Source organism: Epargyreus clarus, unplaced genomic scaffold (assembly GCF_041222505.1).
Source record: "Epargyreus clarus isolate Ecla_fem2 unplaced genomic scaffold, WU_Ecla_fem_2.2 ptg000041l, whole genome shotgun sequence".
In the NCBI taxonomy this organism is placed as follows: Eukaryota; Metazoa; Arthropoda; class Insecta; order Lepidoptera; family Hesperiidae; genus Epargyreus; species Epargyreus clarus.
The window spans coordinates 11,973-30,623 of NW_027332243.1; the positions used below are offsets into that span (position 1 = coordinate 11,973).

The 18,651-nt window shown below is 19.4% G+C and overlaps 6 protein-coding genes across 6 annotated transcripts; 2 read left to right on the forward strand and 4 right to left on the reverse strand.

Moving 5' to 3' along the window:
* Positions 1-11: 11 nt before the first annotated feature.
* LOC140757093 (NADH-ubiquinone oxidoreductase chain 4-like) lies at positions 12-1,282 on the reverse strand (the record flags this gene model as incomplete). The annotated part of the gene is given in 1 exon segment (XM_073092627.1): positions 12-1,282. A coding segment is annotated over 1 exon segment (678 nt), but the record flags the coding sequence as incomplete, so codon positions are not given.
* Positions 1,283-3,549: 2,267 nt separating this feature from the next.
* LOC140757094 (NADH-ubiquinone oxidoreductase chain 1-like) lies at positions 3,550-4,491 on the reverse strand. The gene is given in 1 exon segment (XM_073092628.1): positions 3,550-4,491. A coding segment is annotated over 1 exon segment (870 nt). The 3' UTR covers positions 3,550-3,621.
* A 2,926-nt stretch (positions 4,492-7,417) lies between these two features.
* Positions 7,418-10,900, forward strand: LOC140757101 (NADH-ubiquinone oxidoreductase chain 2-like; the record flags this gene model as incomplete). Its single annotated transcript, XM_073092635.1, is given in 1 exon segment — positions 7,418-10,900. A coding segment is annotated over 1 exon segment (1,008 nt), but the record flags the coding sequence as incomplete, so codon positions are not given.
* Positions 10,901-11,077: 177 nt separating this feature from the next.
* LOC140757100 (ATP synthase subunit a-like) lies at positions 11,078-12,694 on the forward strand. The gene is given in 1 exon segment (XM_073092634.1): positions 11,078-12,694. A coding segment is annotated over 1 exon segment (678 nt). The 5' UTR covers positions 11,078-11,223; the 3' UTR covers positions 11,902-12,694.
* An 850-nt stretch (positions 12,695-13,544) lies between these two features.
* Positions 13,545-15,280, reverse strand: LOC140757095 (NADH-ubiquinone oxidoreductase chain 5-like; the record flags this gene model as incomplete). Its single annotated transcript, XM_073092629.1, is given in 1 exon segment — positions 13,545-15,280. A coding segment is annotated over 1 exon segment (1,326 nt), but the record flags the coding sequence as incomplete, so codon positions are not given.
* Positions 13,545-16,690, reverse strand: LOC140757092 (NADH-ubiquinone oxidoreductase chain 4-like). Its single transcript, XM_073092625.1, is given in 1 exon segment — positions 13,545-16,690. A coding segment is annotated over 1 exon segment (1,359 nt). The 3' UTR covers positions 13,545-15,331.
* Between the last annotated feature and the right edge of the window lie 1,961 nt (positions 16,691-18,651).

Here is an 18,651-nt window from a genome sequence, read left to right on the forward strand (position 1 = left end):
AATTATTTAAATAAAACCAAATTATAAAATAATCAATTTTTAAAATTATTATATTCAAGGGTAATCAATGTAATATCAATAATAAATATTCTCGAGATACCCCAGTATAAAATCTATATAAACCTATATTATACTTACCATGTTGAGTATAAGAATATAAATATAATCTATAACCAGCTCTAAAAAAAGAAATTAATATTAAACTAATTATAGTTAATCAAGATCAACCAACTAATCTATTAATTAATCTAATTTCCCCTATTAAATTTAAAGTGGGAGGAGCAGCTATAGCTGCAGATAATAATAAAAATCACCATAATCTTATTGAAGGTATAAAATTTATTATACCCTTATTTAATAATAATCTTCGTCTCCCTAAACGTTCATAATTAATATTAGCTAAACAAAATAAACCAGAAGAACATAAACCATGACCAATTATAAGAACATAGGATCCCATAAAACCTCAATAATTTATAGTTATGACCCCCCCAATTACTAATCCTATATGTGCTACAGATGAATAAGCAATTAAAGATTTTATATCAATTTGACATAAACATTTTAATCTAATATAAAATCCCCCCACTAAACTAATTACAATTCAAATAAAATTTAATTTTAAAGAAATTTTTTGAATAATAATTATAATACGTAAAAGTCCGTAACCTCCTAATTTTAGTATAATACCAGCTAAAATTATAGAACCTGATACAGGAGCTTCAACATGAGCCTTAGGAAGTCATAAATGTACAAAATACATAGGTATTTTTACTAAAAAAGCCAAAATTATTGATAAATATAAAATATATAAATTATAATCATAAAACTTAAAAAAATAAATCATTATTCTATAAACCCCATTAAAAATATAAAAAATACCTAATAATAAGGGTAAAGAAACAAATAAAGTATAAAATAAAAGATATAATCCTGCTTGAATTCGCTCTGGTTGATACCCCCACCCAATAATTAATATTAAAGTAGGAATTAATCTACCCTCAAAAAACAAATAAAATATAAATAAATTTAAAGAAGAAAAAGTTATATATAATATTATTATCAAAAAAATAATATTTAATAAAAAAAAATTTAAAAAAAAACTTGTTTTATTTAATTTTTCACTTGCCATAATTATTAAAGAACAAATTCAAATTCTTAATAAAATTAAACCAAAAGAAATAATATCACAACCTATTATATAACCTAAATTACAATAATTTTCAAGATTTATAGTTAAATTTATAAATAAAAATATTATTAAAAATAAAGATATTTGAACCAATCAAAATATTTTCTTTAAAAAACATAAAGGAATTATAAAAATTAATATAAAAAAAAATTTTATCATTTTATAATAAATTAAAACTTTGAAAATAGTCATTACCATAAGTACGAATTATAGAAACTAGAATAGAAATCCCTAAAGCCCCCTCACAAACTGTAAAAACTAAAAATACTATTAATATATATATATCATATTCAATAAATCTTAAATATATTAATATTATTATATAAACTCTTAAAACAATAAATTCTAATCTTAACAATATAATTAATAAATGCTTATGTTTTAAAACAAAAATAATATTTCCAACTAAAAATATTACAAAAATAATTCTTATATTTATCATTTATAATTTAAATTAAAGTTTTTATAGTTTAAATAAAACATTGGTCTTGTAAATCAAAAATAATATAATATTATTTAAAAACTTCAAAGAAAAAGAAATTCTTTATCATTAATCTCCAAAATTAATATTTTTTTTAAACTACTCTTTGAAATTACAAAAATATTTTTATCTTCTTGCATTTTATTTTTATCTATTATAATATTTTTTTTAAAACATCCTTTATCAATAGGATTAATAATTTTAATCCAAACTTTATTAATTTGTATAATTTCAGGAATAATTATAAAAACTTATTGATTTTCTTATATTTTATTTTTAACATTTTTAGGAGGATTACTAGTATTATTTATTTATGTTTCTAGAATTGCTTCAAATGAAATATTTAATTTTACTTTAATTAATAAAATTTTTATTTTTTCATGTTTTACTTTATCAATTATATTAAGAATTTATTATATAAATAACTTATATTGATTAAATTTTAATACTAACTTATATGAAATAAATAATTTTTTTGATAATATATTTTTTCATAATGAAAATAATATAAATTTAACTAAATTATATAATACTCAAACTTATTATCTAATAATAACAATAATTATTTATTTATTTATTACATTAATTGCAGTGGTAAAAATTGTAAATATTTTTTATGGACCTTTACGAACTTCTTATTAATACAAATGATAAATAAATTTAAACCATTACGAAAAACTCACCCAATTATTAAAATTATTAATAATTCATTAATTGATTTACCTACTCCTTCTAATATTTCCGCATGATGAAACTTTGGATCTCTTTTAGCATTATGTTTAATAATTCAAGTTATTACAGGATTATTTTTAACAATGTATTACTCAGCTAATATTGAATTAGCATTTTATAGAGTAAATTACATTTGCCGAAATGTTAATTATGGTTGATTAATCCGAACTCTTCATGCCAATGGAGCTTCTTTTTTTTTTATTTGTATTTATTTACACATTGGACGAGGAATTTATTATGAATCATTTAATCTTATATATACTTGAATAATTGGAGTAATTATTTTATTTCTTCTAATAGCTACTGCTTTTATAGGTTATGTTTTACCTTGAGGACAAATATCTTTCTGAGGAGCTACTGTTATTACTAATTTATTATCTGCTATCCCTTATTTAGGAACAATATTAGTTCAATGAATTTGAGGAGGTTTTGCTGTAGATAATGCAACTTTAACTCGATTTTATTCCTTTCATTTTTTATTACCATTTATTATTATAATAATAACCATAATTCATTTATTATTCCTCCATCAAACAGGATCTAACAACCCATTAGGAATTAATAGTAATTTAGATAAAATCCCATTTCATCCATTCTTTACTTTTAAAGATTTAATTGGAATAATTATTTTATTATTTTTATTATTATTATTAACATTAAAATATCCCTATTTATTAGGAGACCCAGATAATTTTATTCCAGCTAATCCTTTAGTAACTCCAGTTCACATTCAACCTGAATGATATTTTTTATTCGCATATGCTATTCTTCGATCTATTCCTAATAAATTAGGAGGAGTAATTGCATTAGTAATATCAATTTTAATTTTAATAATTCTTCCTTTCACTTTTAATAAAAAAATACAAGGAATTCATTTTTACCCTATTAACCAATGCTTATTTTGAATTATAGTCTCAACAGTAATTTTATTAACCTGAATTGGGGCACGCCCAGTAGAAGCCCCTTATGTTATTACTGGACAAATTCTTACTATTATTTATTTTAGATATTTTATTATTAATCCCCTAATTAATAAAATATGAGATAAAATAATTTTTAATTATTAATTAATGAGCTTGTTAAGCATTTGTTTTGAAAACTTAAGAAAGAATAATCTATTCTATTAATTTATACTAAAAAAATATTATTAAATTAAATAAATTTTTAAGCCAATAAATAATATTAAATAATTTAAAGAAATAGGTAAATATGATTTTCAACATAAATATATTAATTTATCATAACGATAACGAGGTAAAGTACCCCGAACTCAAATAAATAAAAAAGAAATAAAAACTACCTTTAAATAAAATAATAAATTTAAATTATAACCCCCTAAAAATAAAAGTCTAAATATTAAACTTATAAATAAAATACTAGAATATTCTGCTAAAAAAATTAACGCAAAACCTCCTCTTCTATATTCAATATTAAACCCTGAAACTAATTCTCTCTCACCTTCAGCAAAATCAAAAGGAGTACGATTAGTTTCAGCTAATCTAGAAGATATTCAACATATTCTTAATGGAAATATTAAAAAAATAAATCAAATTGAATCTTGATAATATCTAAATATTAATAAATTAAATCTTATAACTATAACAATACAAGATATTAAAATCAAACTCAATCTTACTTCATAAGAAATAGTTTGAGCAACTGCTCGTAAACCCCCCAATAAAGAATAATTAGAATTTGAAGATCAACCTGCTACTATAATTCTATAAACCCCTATTCTAGTACAACATAAAAAAAATAATAACCCTAAACTAAATCTTAATAAATTAAAATAATAAGGAATTAATAATCAAATTATCAAAGATAAAATAAATCTAACAATAGGAGAAAAATAATAAGATAAGTAATTAGAATAATTTAAATATATTTGTTCTTTAGTAAATAATTTAATAGCATCTGAAAAAGGCTGTAATAAACCTATAAATCCAACTTTATTAGGCCCTTTACGAATTTGAATATAACCCAAAACCTTACGCTCTAATAAAGTTAAAAAAGCAACTCCAATTAATACACCTAAAATTAATAATAATATACCAATTAAAATATTTAATCAATCTATAAATAACATTACTATATATATAATTTTAATTTATATATTTATGATTTCTAAAATCATTACATTTTTTCTGTCAAAATAGTATATATATATATATATATATATACTTTAATTATTAAAATTCCTTTTTTTAAAATTATTTTAAATATTTAATCCTTTCGTACTAAAATATTTTAAATTTCTAAAGATAGAAACCAACCTGGCTTACACCGGTTTGAACTCAGATCATGTAAGATTTTAATGATCGAACAGATCAAAAATTTTAAACTTCTGCATTTAAATTTTATCTTAATCCAACATCGAGGTCGCAAACTTTTTTTCTTATTTGAACTAAAAAAAAAAATTACGCTGTTATCCCTAAGGTAATTTTTTCTTTTAATCATAAAATATGGATCATTTAATCATTAATTAATGTTTACTATTAAAAAAAGTTTATTATATTTTTTTATCACCCCAACAAAATATTTAAATTAATTTTATTTTAAAAATTTATAAAAAAATATTATTAAATTAAATATAAAACTCTATAGGGTCTTCTCGTCTTTTAAAATTATTTTAGCTTTTTTACTAAAAAATTAAATTCTAATTTTAATAAAGAGACAGTTTATATTTCATTAAATCCTTCATACAAGTCTTCAATTAAAAGACTAATGATTATGCTACCTTTGTACAGTCAATATACTGCAGCCCTTCAATTTATTTAATCAGTGGGCAGATTTGACTTTAAATTATAACCAAAAAGACATGTTTTTGATAAACAAGTGAATATAAAATTTTGCCGAATTCCTTTTAATTAATTTTTAAATTTTATTATATTTATATATATATATATATATATATATATATATATATATATATTATTTATACTAATTTTATCATTATATCTAATTTTTATTTAATAAAAATTATTTTTTTATAAAAAATTAAATTTTTATTAAAAATTTTTTTTTATATTAAAATTTTTTATAAAAAAATATAATTTATAAACAATATAAATTTTAAAAATTTTAAAATAATAAATTTTTATTATAAATTTTTAATTTAAAGATTATCCCTTAAAATATTAAATTTTATTTAAAAAAAGAAAATAAATTTTCTTTTTTTAAATAAAATTCTAAATTAAATTTATTTCTAAAAAAACTAGATATATTTAAAAACGATTAACATTTCATTTCAAATTAATTATTTAAAATATTTTTGCAACAATAACTTTAATAACTAATTATCTCTTTTAAATTCGAGAATTATTTTACTAAATAAAATTTTTAATAAACTCTGATACACAAGATACAACAAATAAAAATTACTTTTATAAAATTTTTTTTTCATAATATTTCAATATTCTTTCACAATACTAATTCCCTATAAAATTTTAAATTTTTTCTATAAATTATACTTTAACCCCCATTAAAATATAATTATTTAAAAATTTCTTTTATTATAATTATTTAATTAAATTGTTTATTTAATCAAATTAATTAAAAAATAATTTCTTTTCAATGTAAATGAAATACTTTATACACAAGATCTAATTTGTTCTTTCTAGAAACACTTTCCAGTACCTCTACTTTGTTACGACTTATTCCAATTTTTAAATGAAAGTGACGGGCAATATGTACATATTTTAATTTTTAATCATTTTAATAAAATAAATAAAATTACATTTAAATCCACCTTTAAATATTTATTCCAAAATATTATCCATTTAAATAAATTTATTGTAATCCATTATAAACTTAATTATAGTCTGCATCTTGATCTGAATTAATTTTTATTTTTAATTTTAAAATATTATTATTATTTAAAAATATTTTTTTAACAACGATATACAAAATAATAAATTAAGTAAATTTATTCGTGGATTATCAATTAATTAACAGATTCCTCTAAATGAACTAAAATACCGCCAAATTACTTAAGTTTCAATATTATTTATTTACTATTTTAATTTACTAATTTTAATTTTTTATAATAGGGTATCTAATCCTAGTTTATTAACAAATTTTATTAAATCATGAATAATATTTAAATTTTCAAAAAAATTAAAATTTCACTTAATAATTTCATATTTAATTTAATTTATTTTCATTTATTACAATTAAAAAAAATTTATTTTAATCTTTGTATAACCGCAACTGCTGGCACAAAATTTGTTAATAATTTAAATATTACTAAATCTTAATTTCTTAAATTTTTAATTATAATTACTACATATTTTATTAATTATTATTTAAATAATATAAAATTTACACTAAAATTTATATGTAAAATAAATTAAAAATAAATTTTAAAAATCATAAATTTTTATCTATACGCAAAAAATTTCATATAGAATTATTAAATATATTTTTTTTTTTTTTTTTTATATATTAATTTATTTTTTGTAATATTCAAATTTAAATACAACAATAAATTAAATTTATTATTATTCATATTAAAAAATAAAAAATTATTAAATTTATTATTAATTTAAAAAAAAAATTAATAAATATATATATATATAAATAAATTAAATTTTTAATTAATTATATTTATTTATATATATATATAATTAAAATTAATATTAAATATTTAATATATAATTTTAATAATTTTTTCTATTAAATTAATAGTAAAACCATTTTTAATAATTTTATTATTAAATATAAATTAATAATTTTCAAAAATAAGCTAAATTAAGCTTTTGGGTTCATACCCCAAATATAAAGATTATATCTTTTTTTTGAAAAATATAATAATAAAGTGCCTGAAAAAGGATTATTCTGATAGAATAAATAATGTAATAATAAATTACCTTTATTATATTTTATAGAATTAAACTATATCTAATAATATCAAAAATTATTGTGCATTTTACACTAAAATATATTTAAAAATAATTTAATAATATTTTTTTAAATTTGTAATTTAAAAATAATTTAAATTATTTTTTATTTTATTTAATATAAATTCAAATAAAATATTTTTTATATTTATTTTAATTTTTAGAACTTTAATTTCTATTTCTTCTAATTCTTGACTTGGTTGCTGAATTGGTTTAGAAATTAATTTATTAAGTTTTATCCCTTTAATTTCTTATACAAATAATTTATTAACTTCTGAAGCATCTTTAAAATATTTCCTAACTCAATCTATTGCATCAATTAATTTCCTATTTTCTATTTTATTAAAAATAATTTTATTAAAAAATTTTGAAATGAATATTTTATTATCTATCTCAATTAATTCTTCTCTATTAATAAAAATAGGTTCTGCTCCATTTCATTTCTGATTCCCTAATATTATTGAAGGTTTATCTTGATTAAACTGTTTTATTTTAATAACTTGACAAAAAATTACCCCCATAATTTTATTGTCTTATTATTTTAATATTAATTTTTTAATATTTATTATACTATTAAATTCAATTATTGGAGCTTTAGGGGGTATTAATCAAACTTCCTTACGAAAATTAATATCTTTTTCTTCAATTAATAATTTAGGTTGAATAATAGCTGCAATTTTAATTAGAGAAAATTTATGAATACTATATTTTTTTATTTACTCATTTATTATTTCTATAATATGTTTTATATTTTATATTTACAATATTTATTTTATTAATCAATTATTTATTTTTAATATAAATTATTTATTAAAGTTTATGATTTTTATAAATTTTCTTTCTTTGGGGGGTTTACCTCCTTTTTTAGGATTTTTCCCAAAATGAATTATTATTAATTTCTTAATAAATATAAAATCTTATATTATTTGTTTTATTTTCATAATAATAAGATTAATTACTTTATTTTTTTATATTCGCATTGTTTATTCTTGCATTTTATTTAATTATTTAAAATTAAAATGATTTAAAATATTTATTAAAAATAAATATTTTTTTATTATTTTAATTTCTAATTTAATTTCTTTTATAGGATTAATTCTTAGAACCTTATATTTTATTTAAGGTTTTAAGTTAAATTAAACTAATAATCTTCAAAATTATTTATAAAGAAAAATTCTTTAAGCCTTAGTAATTTTTCTTTACTCCTTAAAATTTGCAATTTTAAATCATTTTAATGAATATAAGACATAATAATAAAAGAGAACTATTCTCGTTAATAAATTTACAATTTATCGCTTATACCTCAGCCATTTTATTTATATGCAAAAATGACTATATTCTACTAATCATAAAGATATCGGAACTTTATATTTTATTTTTGGAATTTGAGCAGGATTAATTGGAACTTCTTTAAGATTACTTATTCGAACTGAATTAGGAACTCCTGGATCTTTAATTGGAGATGATCAAATCTATAATACTATTGTAACAGCTCATGCTTTCATTATAATTTTTTTCATAGTTATACCAATTATAATTGGAGGATTTGGAAATTGGTTAATTCCCCTTATATTAGGGGCTCCAGATATAGCTTTCCCCCGTATAAATAATATAAGATTTTGATTATTACCCCCTTCATTAACTCTTTTAATTTCAAGAAGTATTGTTGAAAATGGAGCTGGAACAGGATGAACTGTTTACCCCCCTCTTTCTTCCAATATTGCTCATCAAGGATCTTCTGTAGATTTAGCAATTTTTTCTTTACACTTAGCTGGAATTTCATCAATTTTAGGTGCTATTAATTTTATTACAACAATTATTAATATACGAATTAATAATTTATCTTTTGATCAAATACCTTTATTTGTTTGAGCAGTTGGAATTACAGCTTTATTATTATTACTTTCCTTACCCGTATTAGCTGGTGCTATTACCATATTATTAACTGATCGAAATTTAAATACCTCTTTCTTTGATCCTGCAGGAGGAGGAGACCCCATTTTATATCAACATTTATTTTGATTTTTTGGTCATCCTGAAGTATATATTCTTATTTTACCTGGATTTGGAATAATTTCACATATTATTAGACAAGAAAGTGGAAAAAAAGAAACTTTTGGTTGCTTAGGGATAATTTATGCAATATTAGCTATTGGATTACTTGGATTTATTGTTTGAGCTCATCATATATTTACAGTAGGAATAGATATTGATACTCGAGCCTATTTTACTTCCGCTACTATAATTATTGCTGTACCTACAGGAATTAAAATTTTTAGTTGACTTGCAACCCTTCATGGAACACAAATTAACTACAGACCTTCTATATTATGAAGATTAGGATTTGTTTTTTTATTTACTGTAGGAGGATTAACTGGAGTAATTTTAGCAAATTCATCTATTGACATTACTTTACATGATACATATTATGTAGTTGCTCATTTTCATTATGTTTTATCTATAGGAGCTGTTTTTGCTATTTTTGGGGGGTTTATTCATTGATACCCATTATTTACAGGACTTTCATTAAATAATTATTTACTTAAAATCCAATTTATCTCCATATTTTTAGGAGTAAATTTAACTTTTTTTCCACAACATTTTTTAGGTTTAGCTGGTATACCTCGTCGATATTCTGATTATCCTGATAGTTATATTTCATGAAATGTAATCTCTTCTTTTGGTTCTTATATTTCTTTTTTATCAATAATAATAATAATATTAATTATTTGAGAATCAATAATTAATCAACGATTAATCTTATTCCCATTAAATATATCTTCTTCTATTGAATGATTCCAAAATCTACCTCCTGCAGAACATTCTTATAATGAATTACCTATTTTAAGAAATTTCTAATATGGCAGATTATATGTAATGGATTTAAACCCCATTTATAAAGGATTATCCTTTTTTTAGAAATGGCAACATGATCAAATCTTAATTTACAAAATAGTGCCTCTCCTTTAATAGAACAAATTATTTTTTTCCATGATCATACTTTAATTATCTTACTTATAATTACTATTCTAGTTAGTTATATAATAATAACATTATTTTTTAATAAATATATTAATCGATTTCTATTAGAAGAACAAATAATTGAAATAATTTGAACTATTTTACCCGCAATTACTTTAATTTTTATTGCACTACCATCTCTTCGTTTATTATACCTTTTAGATGAATTAAATAATCCTCTTATTACTCTTAAATCTATTGGACATCAATGATATTGAAGATATGAATATTCTGATTTTTTTAATGTAGAATTTGATTCTTACATAATTCAATCAACAGAAAAAAATAATTTTCGCCTATTAGATGTAGATAACCGAATTACTTTACCTATAAATAATCAAATTCGAATTTTAATTACTGCTACAGATGTTATTCACTCTTGAACAATTCCCTCATTGGGAATTAAAGTAGACGCTAATCCAGGTCGTTTAAATCAAACAAATTTTTTTATTAACCGACCTGGAATTTTTTATGGACAATGCTCAGAAATTTGTGGAGCAAATCACAGATTTATACCTATTGTAATTGAAAGAATTTCAATTAAAAATTTTATTAATTGAATTAATAATTATTCTTCATTAGATGACTGAAAGTAAGTATTGGTCTCTTAAACCACTTTATAGTAAATTTAACAATTACTTCTAATGACTATCAAATTAAATTATTATATTAAAGAATTAGTTAAAGTATAACATAAATATGTCAAATTTAAATTATTATAATATATAATATTCTTTTATCCCTCAAATAATACCTATTAATTGAATTATTTCCTTTTTTATATTTATTTTTATTTTTATTTTATTTAATATTATAAATTATTATATTTATAATATTAATAAAATTAACAACAAAAATAATTCAAAATTAAAAATCTTTATAAAAAATTTAATTTGAAAATGATAAATAATTTATTTTCAATTTTTGACCCTTCCACTAATATTTTTAATATTCCTCTTAACTGATTAAGAACTTTTTTAGGGTTAATGTTTATCCCTTATTCTTTTTGATTTATTCCAAATCGTCATTTTATACTATGAAATTATATTATTAATAAATTACATTTTGAATTTAAAACTTTATTAGGTACTAATAAATTTAATGGATCAACTTTTATCTTTATTTCACTATTCTCATTTGTTTTATTTAATAATTTTTTAGGATTATTTCCATATATTTTCACTAGAACAAGTCATTTAACTATTTCATTATCTATTACTTTATCTTTATGATTAAGATTTATATTATATGGATGAATTAACAATTATCAACATATATTTATTCATATAATTCCTCAAGGAACTCCAAGAATTCTTATACCTTTTATAGTACTTATTGAAACTATTAGTAATATTATTCGACCTGGAACTTTAGCTGTACGATTAACAGCTAATATAATTGCTGGCCACTTATTATTAACTCTTTTAAGAAATACAGGAATTAATATACCTAATTACTTAATTATTTTTTTAATTTTTACTCAAATTTTACTTTTAACTCTTGAATCTGCAGTTGCGGTTATTCAATCCTATGTTATTGCTATTTTAAGAACTTTATATTCTAGTGAAGTTAATTAAACTTATGACAAATCATAACCACCCCTATCATTTAGTAGATTATAGACCATGACCCTTAACTGGAGCTATCGGAACTTTAACTTTTGTTACAGGTATAGTAAAATGATTTCATAATTTTAATATAAATTTATTAATTATAGGATATTTAATTATCATTTTAACTATATTTCAATGATGACGAGATATTTGCCGTGAAGGAACTTTTCAAGGAAAACATACAATTTTAGTTTCTAAAGGATTACGATGAGGAATAATTTTATTTATTATCTCAGAAATTTTTTTTTTTATCTCTTTTTTTTGAGCATTCTTCCATAGAAGTTTATCTCCCAATATTGAAATTGGAGCTATATGACCTCCTTCAAATATTACCCCATTTAATCCTTTTCAAATTCCTTTATTAAATACTATTATTCTAATTACATCAGGAGTAACAGTAACTTGGGCTCATCATGCACTAATAGAAAATAATTACTCCCAAACTAAACAAAGATTATTAATTACAATTATATTAGGAATTTATTTTACAATTCTCCAAGCATACGAATATTATGAAGCTCCTTTTACTATCGCAGATAGTATTTATGGATCAACTTTTTTTATAGCAACAGGATTCCATGGACTTCATGTAATTATCGGAACAATTTTTTTATTAACATGTTGAATTCGTCATTTATTAAATCATTTCTCTAATAAACATCATTTTGGATTTGAAGCTGCAGCATGATATTGACATTTTGTAGATGTAGTTTGATTATTTCTTTATATTTCTATTTATTGATGAGGTAATTAATTATTTATATAATATATTTAGTATATTTGACTTCCAATCAAAAAGTTTAATAATTTTAATATAAATAATTATTTTATTATTAATATTATCTATTATTATTATTATTATTTCAAATATTATAATAATTATTTCACTAATTTTATCAAAAAAATCATTTAAAGATCGAGAAAAATGTTCCCCATTTGAATGTGGATTTGACCCTAAATCCTCACCTCGAAACCCTTTTTCATTACATTTTTTTTTAATTACAGTAATTTTTTTAATTTTTGATGTAGAAATTGCTTTAATTTTCCCAATAATTTATACCTTTAAAATAGTAAACCTTTTTATTTGAACTAAAACTAGATTTTTTTTTCTATTAATATTATTATTAGGACTTTATCATGAATGAAATCAAAATATATTAAATTGAACAAACTAGGATTATAGTTTAAAAAACATTTGATTTGCATTCAAAAAATATTGAAATTACTCAATTTATCTTAAGTAAGAAGCAAATTTTGCATTTAATTTCGACTTAAAAGAAAGAGTTTCCTACTCCTTACTTATTAATTGAAACCAAAATAGAGGTATATTACTGTTAATGATATCATTGAATAATATATTCCAATTAAATTGAAATATATAATAATTAAGCTGCTAACTTAATTCATAGTGATTCATTTCATTAATATTTCTTTAATTTATATAGTTTAAAAAAAACTTTACATTTTCATTGTAAAAATAAAATAAATAATTATTTTTATAAATATTTATATATATATATATATATTTATTTATTTATTTATTTATTTAAAGATTTATTAATCACCCTAATATCTTCAATATTATACTCTTAATTAAGCTATTTAAATAATTTAAAATAATTATTAAAATAATTAATATTATTCATAAAATAAATCTAAATAAATAAATTTTTAAATTATTCATTTGAATAAAATTAAAAAAAATTGAATAACTTTTAATAATATTAAAAATACCCTGACCTCTATATAATTCTCTTCAACTTATATCAATATTTTTAATTATTTTTTGACTAAAATTTAAAAAATAATAATTTAAACCATAAGTTGATAATCTAGGTATAAATCACATTATTCTTAAAAATAAACTTAAATTATAACTTTTTAAAAATTTATTAATCGAATAAATTCTTATATTTCTAACTAAATATCCTATTAAACCCCCTATTAGACTAACATAATTAACTATAAATTTTATATTTAAAGATAAATAAATTATATAAGGATAAGAAAAAATTAATCATCTCAATAAACTACCTACAATTACTCTTATTATCATTAATAAAAATATTCTTTTTAATATAATATAATCTTCTTCATATAAATTATAAATTCTTAATAAATTAAATTCATTTACTATTAAATATATTATTAAACGAATAGTATAAAATATTGTTAAACCTGTAGAAAAATAATATAAAAAAAAAATTAACATATTTAAATTTCTTATAACTATTATTTCCAAAATTAAATCCTTAGAATAAAATCCAGCCAAAAAAGGTAAACCACATAAAGCTAAATTTGAAATATTTATACATAAAGAAGTTAAAGGAATAAATAAACCAATTCCCCCTATTAAACGAATATCTTGATTATCATTTATTATGTGAATAATTATCCCAGCACACATAAATAATAAAGCCTTAAATATAGCATGAGTTAATAAATGAAAAAAAGCCAAATCAGGAAATCCCATCATTAAAATTCTTATTATTAAACCTAATTGTCTTAATGTTGATAAAGCAATAATTTTTTTTAAATCAAATTCATAATTAGCTCTAATACCTGCTATAAACATAGTTAAACTACATAATAATAATAACCACTTCACAAATAATGTCTCAATAATTAATAAATTAAATCGAATTAATAAATAAACTCCTGCCGTTACTAATGTAGATGAATGAACTAAAGCAGAAACAGGAGTAGGAGCAGCTATAGCTGCCGGCAATCAAGATCTAAAAGGAATTTGAGCTCTTTTAGTCATAGCTGCAATAATAATTATTAAACTAATAATTTGTATTCTAAAATCATTAAATATAAAATCTAAATAAAAAATATAATTTCATCTTCCATAATTTAATATTCAAGAAATTACCATTAAAATAAAAACATCACCAATTCGATTAGATAAAGCAGTTAATATACCTGCATTATAAGACTTTAAATTTTGATAATAAATTACTAAACAATAAGAAACTAATCCTAACCCATCCCAACCTAATAAAATTCTAATAATATTAGGTCTAATAATTAATAAAATTATAGATAAAATAAATAATAAAACTAAAATAATAAAACGATTTAAATTTAATTCAGAAATCATATAGCTTTTTCTATAATAAACAACACAAGAAGAAATTAAAGAAACAAATATTATAAATAATAAAGATATTCAATCTAATAAAACAGATATCACAACTCCTGAAGAATTCAAAGAAATTAATTCCCACTCTAAAAAAATTACTAAATTATTTATAATAAAATAAATAAATATAAAAAAATTTATTAATGAAAAAAAAAATAAAAAAAAAAATCTGATAAAACAAATAGAAAAATTTTTATTAATAATTTAAAGTGATCTTAATTCACATTTTTGATACCACAAATCAATATTTTAATATAAATTATTTAAATAAAACCAAATTATAAAATAATCAATTTTTAAAATTATTATATTCAAGGGTAATCAATGTAATATCAATAATAAATATTCTCGAGATACCCCAGTATAAAATCTATATAAACCTATATTATACTTACCATGTTGAGTATAAGAATATAAATATAATCTATAACCAGCTCTAAAAAAAGAAATTAATATTAAACTAATTATAGTTAATCAAGATCAACCAACTAATCTATTAATTAATCTAATTTCCCCTATTAAATTTAAAGTGGGAGGAGCAGCTATAGCTGCAGATAATAATAAAAATCACCATAATCTTATTGAAGGTATAAAATTTATTATACCCTTATTTAATAATAATCTTCGTCTCCCTAAACGTTCATAATTAATATTAGCTAAACAAAATAAACCAGAAGAACATAAACCATGACCAATTATAAGAACATAGGATCCCATAAAACCTCAATAATTTATAGTTATGACCCCCCCAATTACTAATCCTATATGTGCTACAGATGAATAAGCAATTAAAGATTTTATATCAATTTGACATAAACATTTTAATCTAATATAAAATCCCCCCACTAAACTAATTACAATTCAAATAAAATTTAATTTTAAAGAAATTTTTTGAATAATAATTATAATACGTAAAAGTCCGTAACCTCCTAATTTTAGTATAATACCAGCTAAAATTATAGAACCTGATACAGGAGCTTCAACATGAGCCTTAGGAAGTCATAAATGTACAAAATACATAGGTATTTTTACTAAAAAAGCCAAAATTATTGATAAATATAAAATATATAAATTATAATCATAAAACTTAAAAAAATAAATCATTATTCTATAAACCCCATTAAAAATATAAAAAATACCTAATAATAAGGGTAAAGAAACAAATAAAGTATAAAATAAAAGATATAATCCTGCTTGAATTCGCTCTGGTTGATACCCCCACCCAATAATTAATATTAAAGTAGGAATTAATCTACCCTCAAAAAACAAATAAAATATAAATAAATTTAAAGAAGAAAAAGTTATATATAATATTATTATCAAAAAAATAATATTTAATAAAAAAAAATTTAAAAAAAAACTTGTTTTATTTAATTTTTCACTTGCCATAATTATTAAAGAACAAATTCAAATTCTTAATAAAATTAAACCAAAAGAAATAATATCACAACCTATTATATAACCTAAATTACAATAATTTTCAAGATTTATAGTTAAATTTATAAATAAAAATATTATTAAAAATAAAGATATTTGAACCAATCAAAATATTTTCTTTAAAAAACATAAAGGAATTATAAAAATTAATATAAAAAAAAATTTTATCATTTTATAATAAATTAAAACTTTGAAAATAGTCATTACCATAAGTACGAATTATAGAAACTAGAATAGAAATCCCTAAAGCCCCCTCACAAACTGTAAAAACTAAAAATACTATTAATATATATATATCATATTCAATAAATCTTAAATATATTAATATTATTATATAAACTCTTAAAACAATAAATTCTAATCTTAACAATATAATTAATAAATGCTTATGTTTTAAAACAAAAATAATATTTCCAACTAAAAATATTACAAAAATAATTCTTATATTTATCATTTATAATTTAAATTAAAGTTTTTATAGTTTAAATAAAACATTGGTCTTGTAAATCAAAAATAATATAATATTATTTAAAAACTTCAAAGAAAAAGAAATTCTTTATCATTAATCTCCAAAATTAATATTTTTTTTAAACTACTCTTTGAAATTACAAAAATATTTTTATCTTCTTGCATTTTATTTTTATCTATTATAATATTTTTTTTAAAACATCCTTTATCAATAGGATTAATAATTTTAATCCAAACTTTATTAATTTGTATAATTTCAGGAATAATTATAAAAACTTATTGATTTTCTTATATTTTATTTTTAACATTTTTAGGAGGATTACTAGTATTATTTATTTATGTTTCTAGAATTGCTTCAAATGAAATATTTAATTTTACTTTAATTAATAAAATTTTTATTTTTTCATGTTTTACTTTATCAATTATATTAAGAATTTATTATATAAATAACTTATATTGATTAAATTTTAATACTAACTTATATGAAATAAATAATTTTTTTGATAATATATTTTTTCATAATGAAAATAATATAAATTTAACTAAATTATATAATACTCAAACTTATTATCTAATAATAACAATAATTATTTATTTATTTATTACATTAATTGCAGTGGTAAAAATTGTAAATATTTTTTATGGACCTTTACGAACTTCTTATTAATACAAATGATAAATAAATTTAAACCATTACGAAAAACTCACCCAATTATTAAAATTATTAATAATTCATTAATTGATTTACCTACTCCTTCTAATATTTCCGCATGATGAAACTTTGGATCTCTTTTAGCATTATGTTTAATAATTCAAGTTATTACAGGATTATTTTTAACAATGTATTACTCAGCTAATATTGAATTAGCATTTTATAGAGTAAATTACATTTGCCGAAATGTTAATTATGGTTGATTAATCCGAACTCTTCATGCCAATGGAGCTTCTTTTTTTTTTATTTGTATTTATTTACACATTGGACGAGGAATTTATTATGAATCATTTAATCTTATATATACTTGAATAATTGGAGTAATTATTTTATTTCTTCTAATAGCTACTGCTTTTATAGGTTATGTTTTACCTTGAGGACAAATATCTTTCTGAGGAGCTACTGTTATTACTAATTTATTATCTGCTATCCCTTATTTAGGAACAATATTAGTTCAATGAATTTGAGGAGGTTTTGCTGTAGATAATGCAACTTTAACTCGATTTTATTCCTTTCATTTTTTATTACCATTTATTATTATAATAATAACCATAATTCATTTATTATTCCTCCATCAAACAGGATCTAACAACCCATTAGGAATTAATAGTAATTTAGATAAAATCCCATTTCATCCATTCTTTACTTTTAAAGATTTAATTGGAATAATTATTTTATTATTTTTATTATTATTATTAACATTAAAATATCCCTATTTATTAGGAGACCCAGATAATTTTATTCCAGCTAATCCTTTAGTAACTCCAGTTCACATTCAACCTGAATGATATTTTTTATTCGCATATGCTATTCTTCGATCTATTCCTAATAAATTAGGAGGAGTAATTGCATTAGTAATATCAATTTTAATTTTAATAATTCTTCCTTTCACTTTTAATAAAAAAATACAAGGAATTCATTTTTACCCTATTAACCAATGCTTATTTTGAAT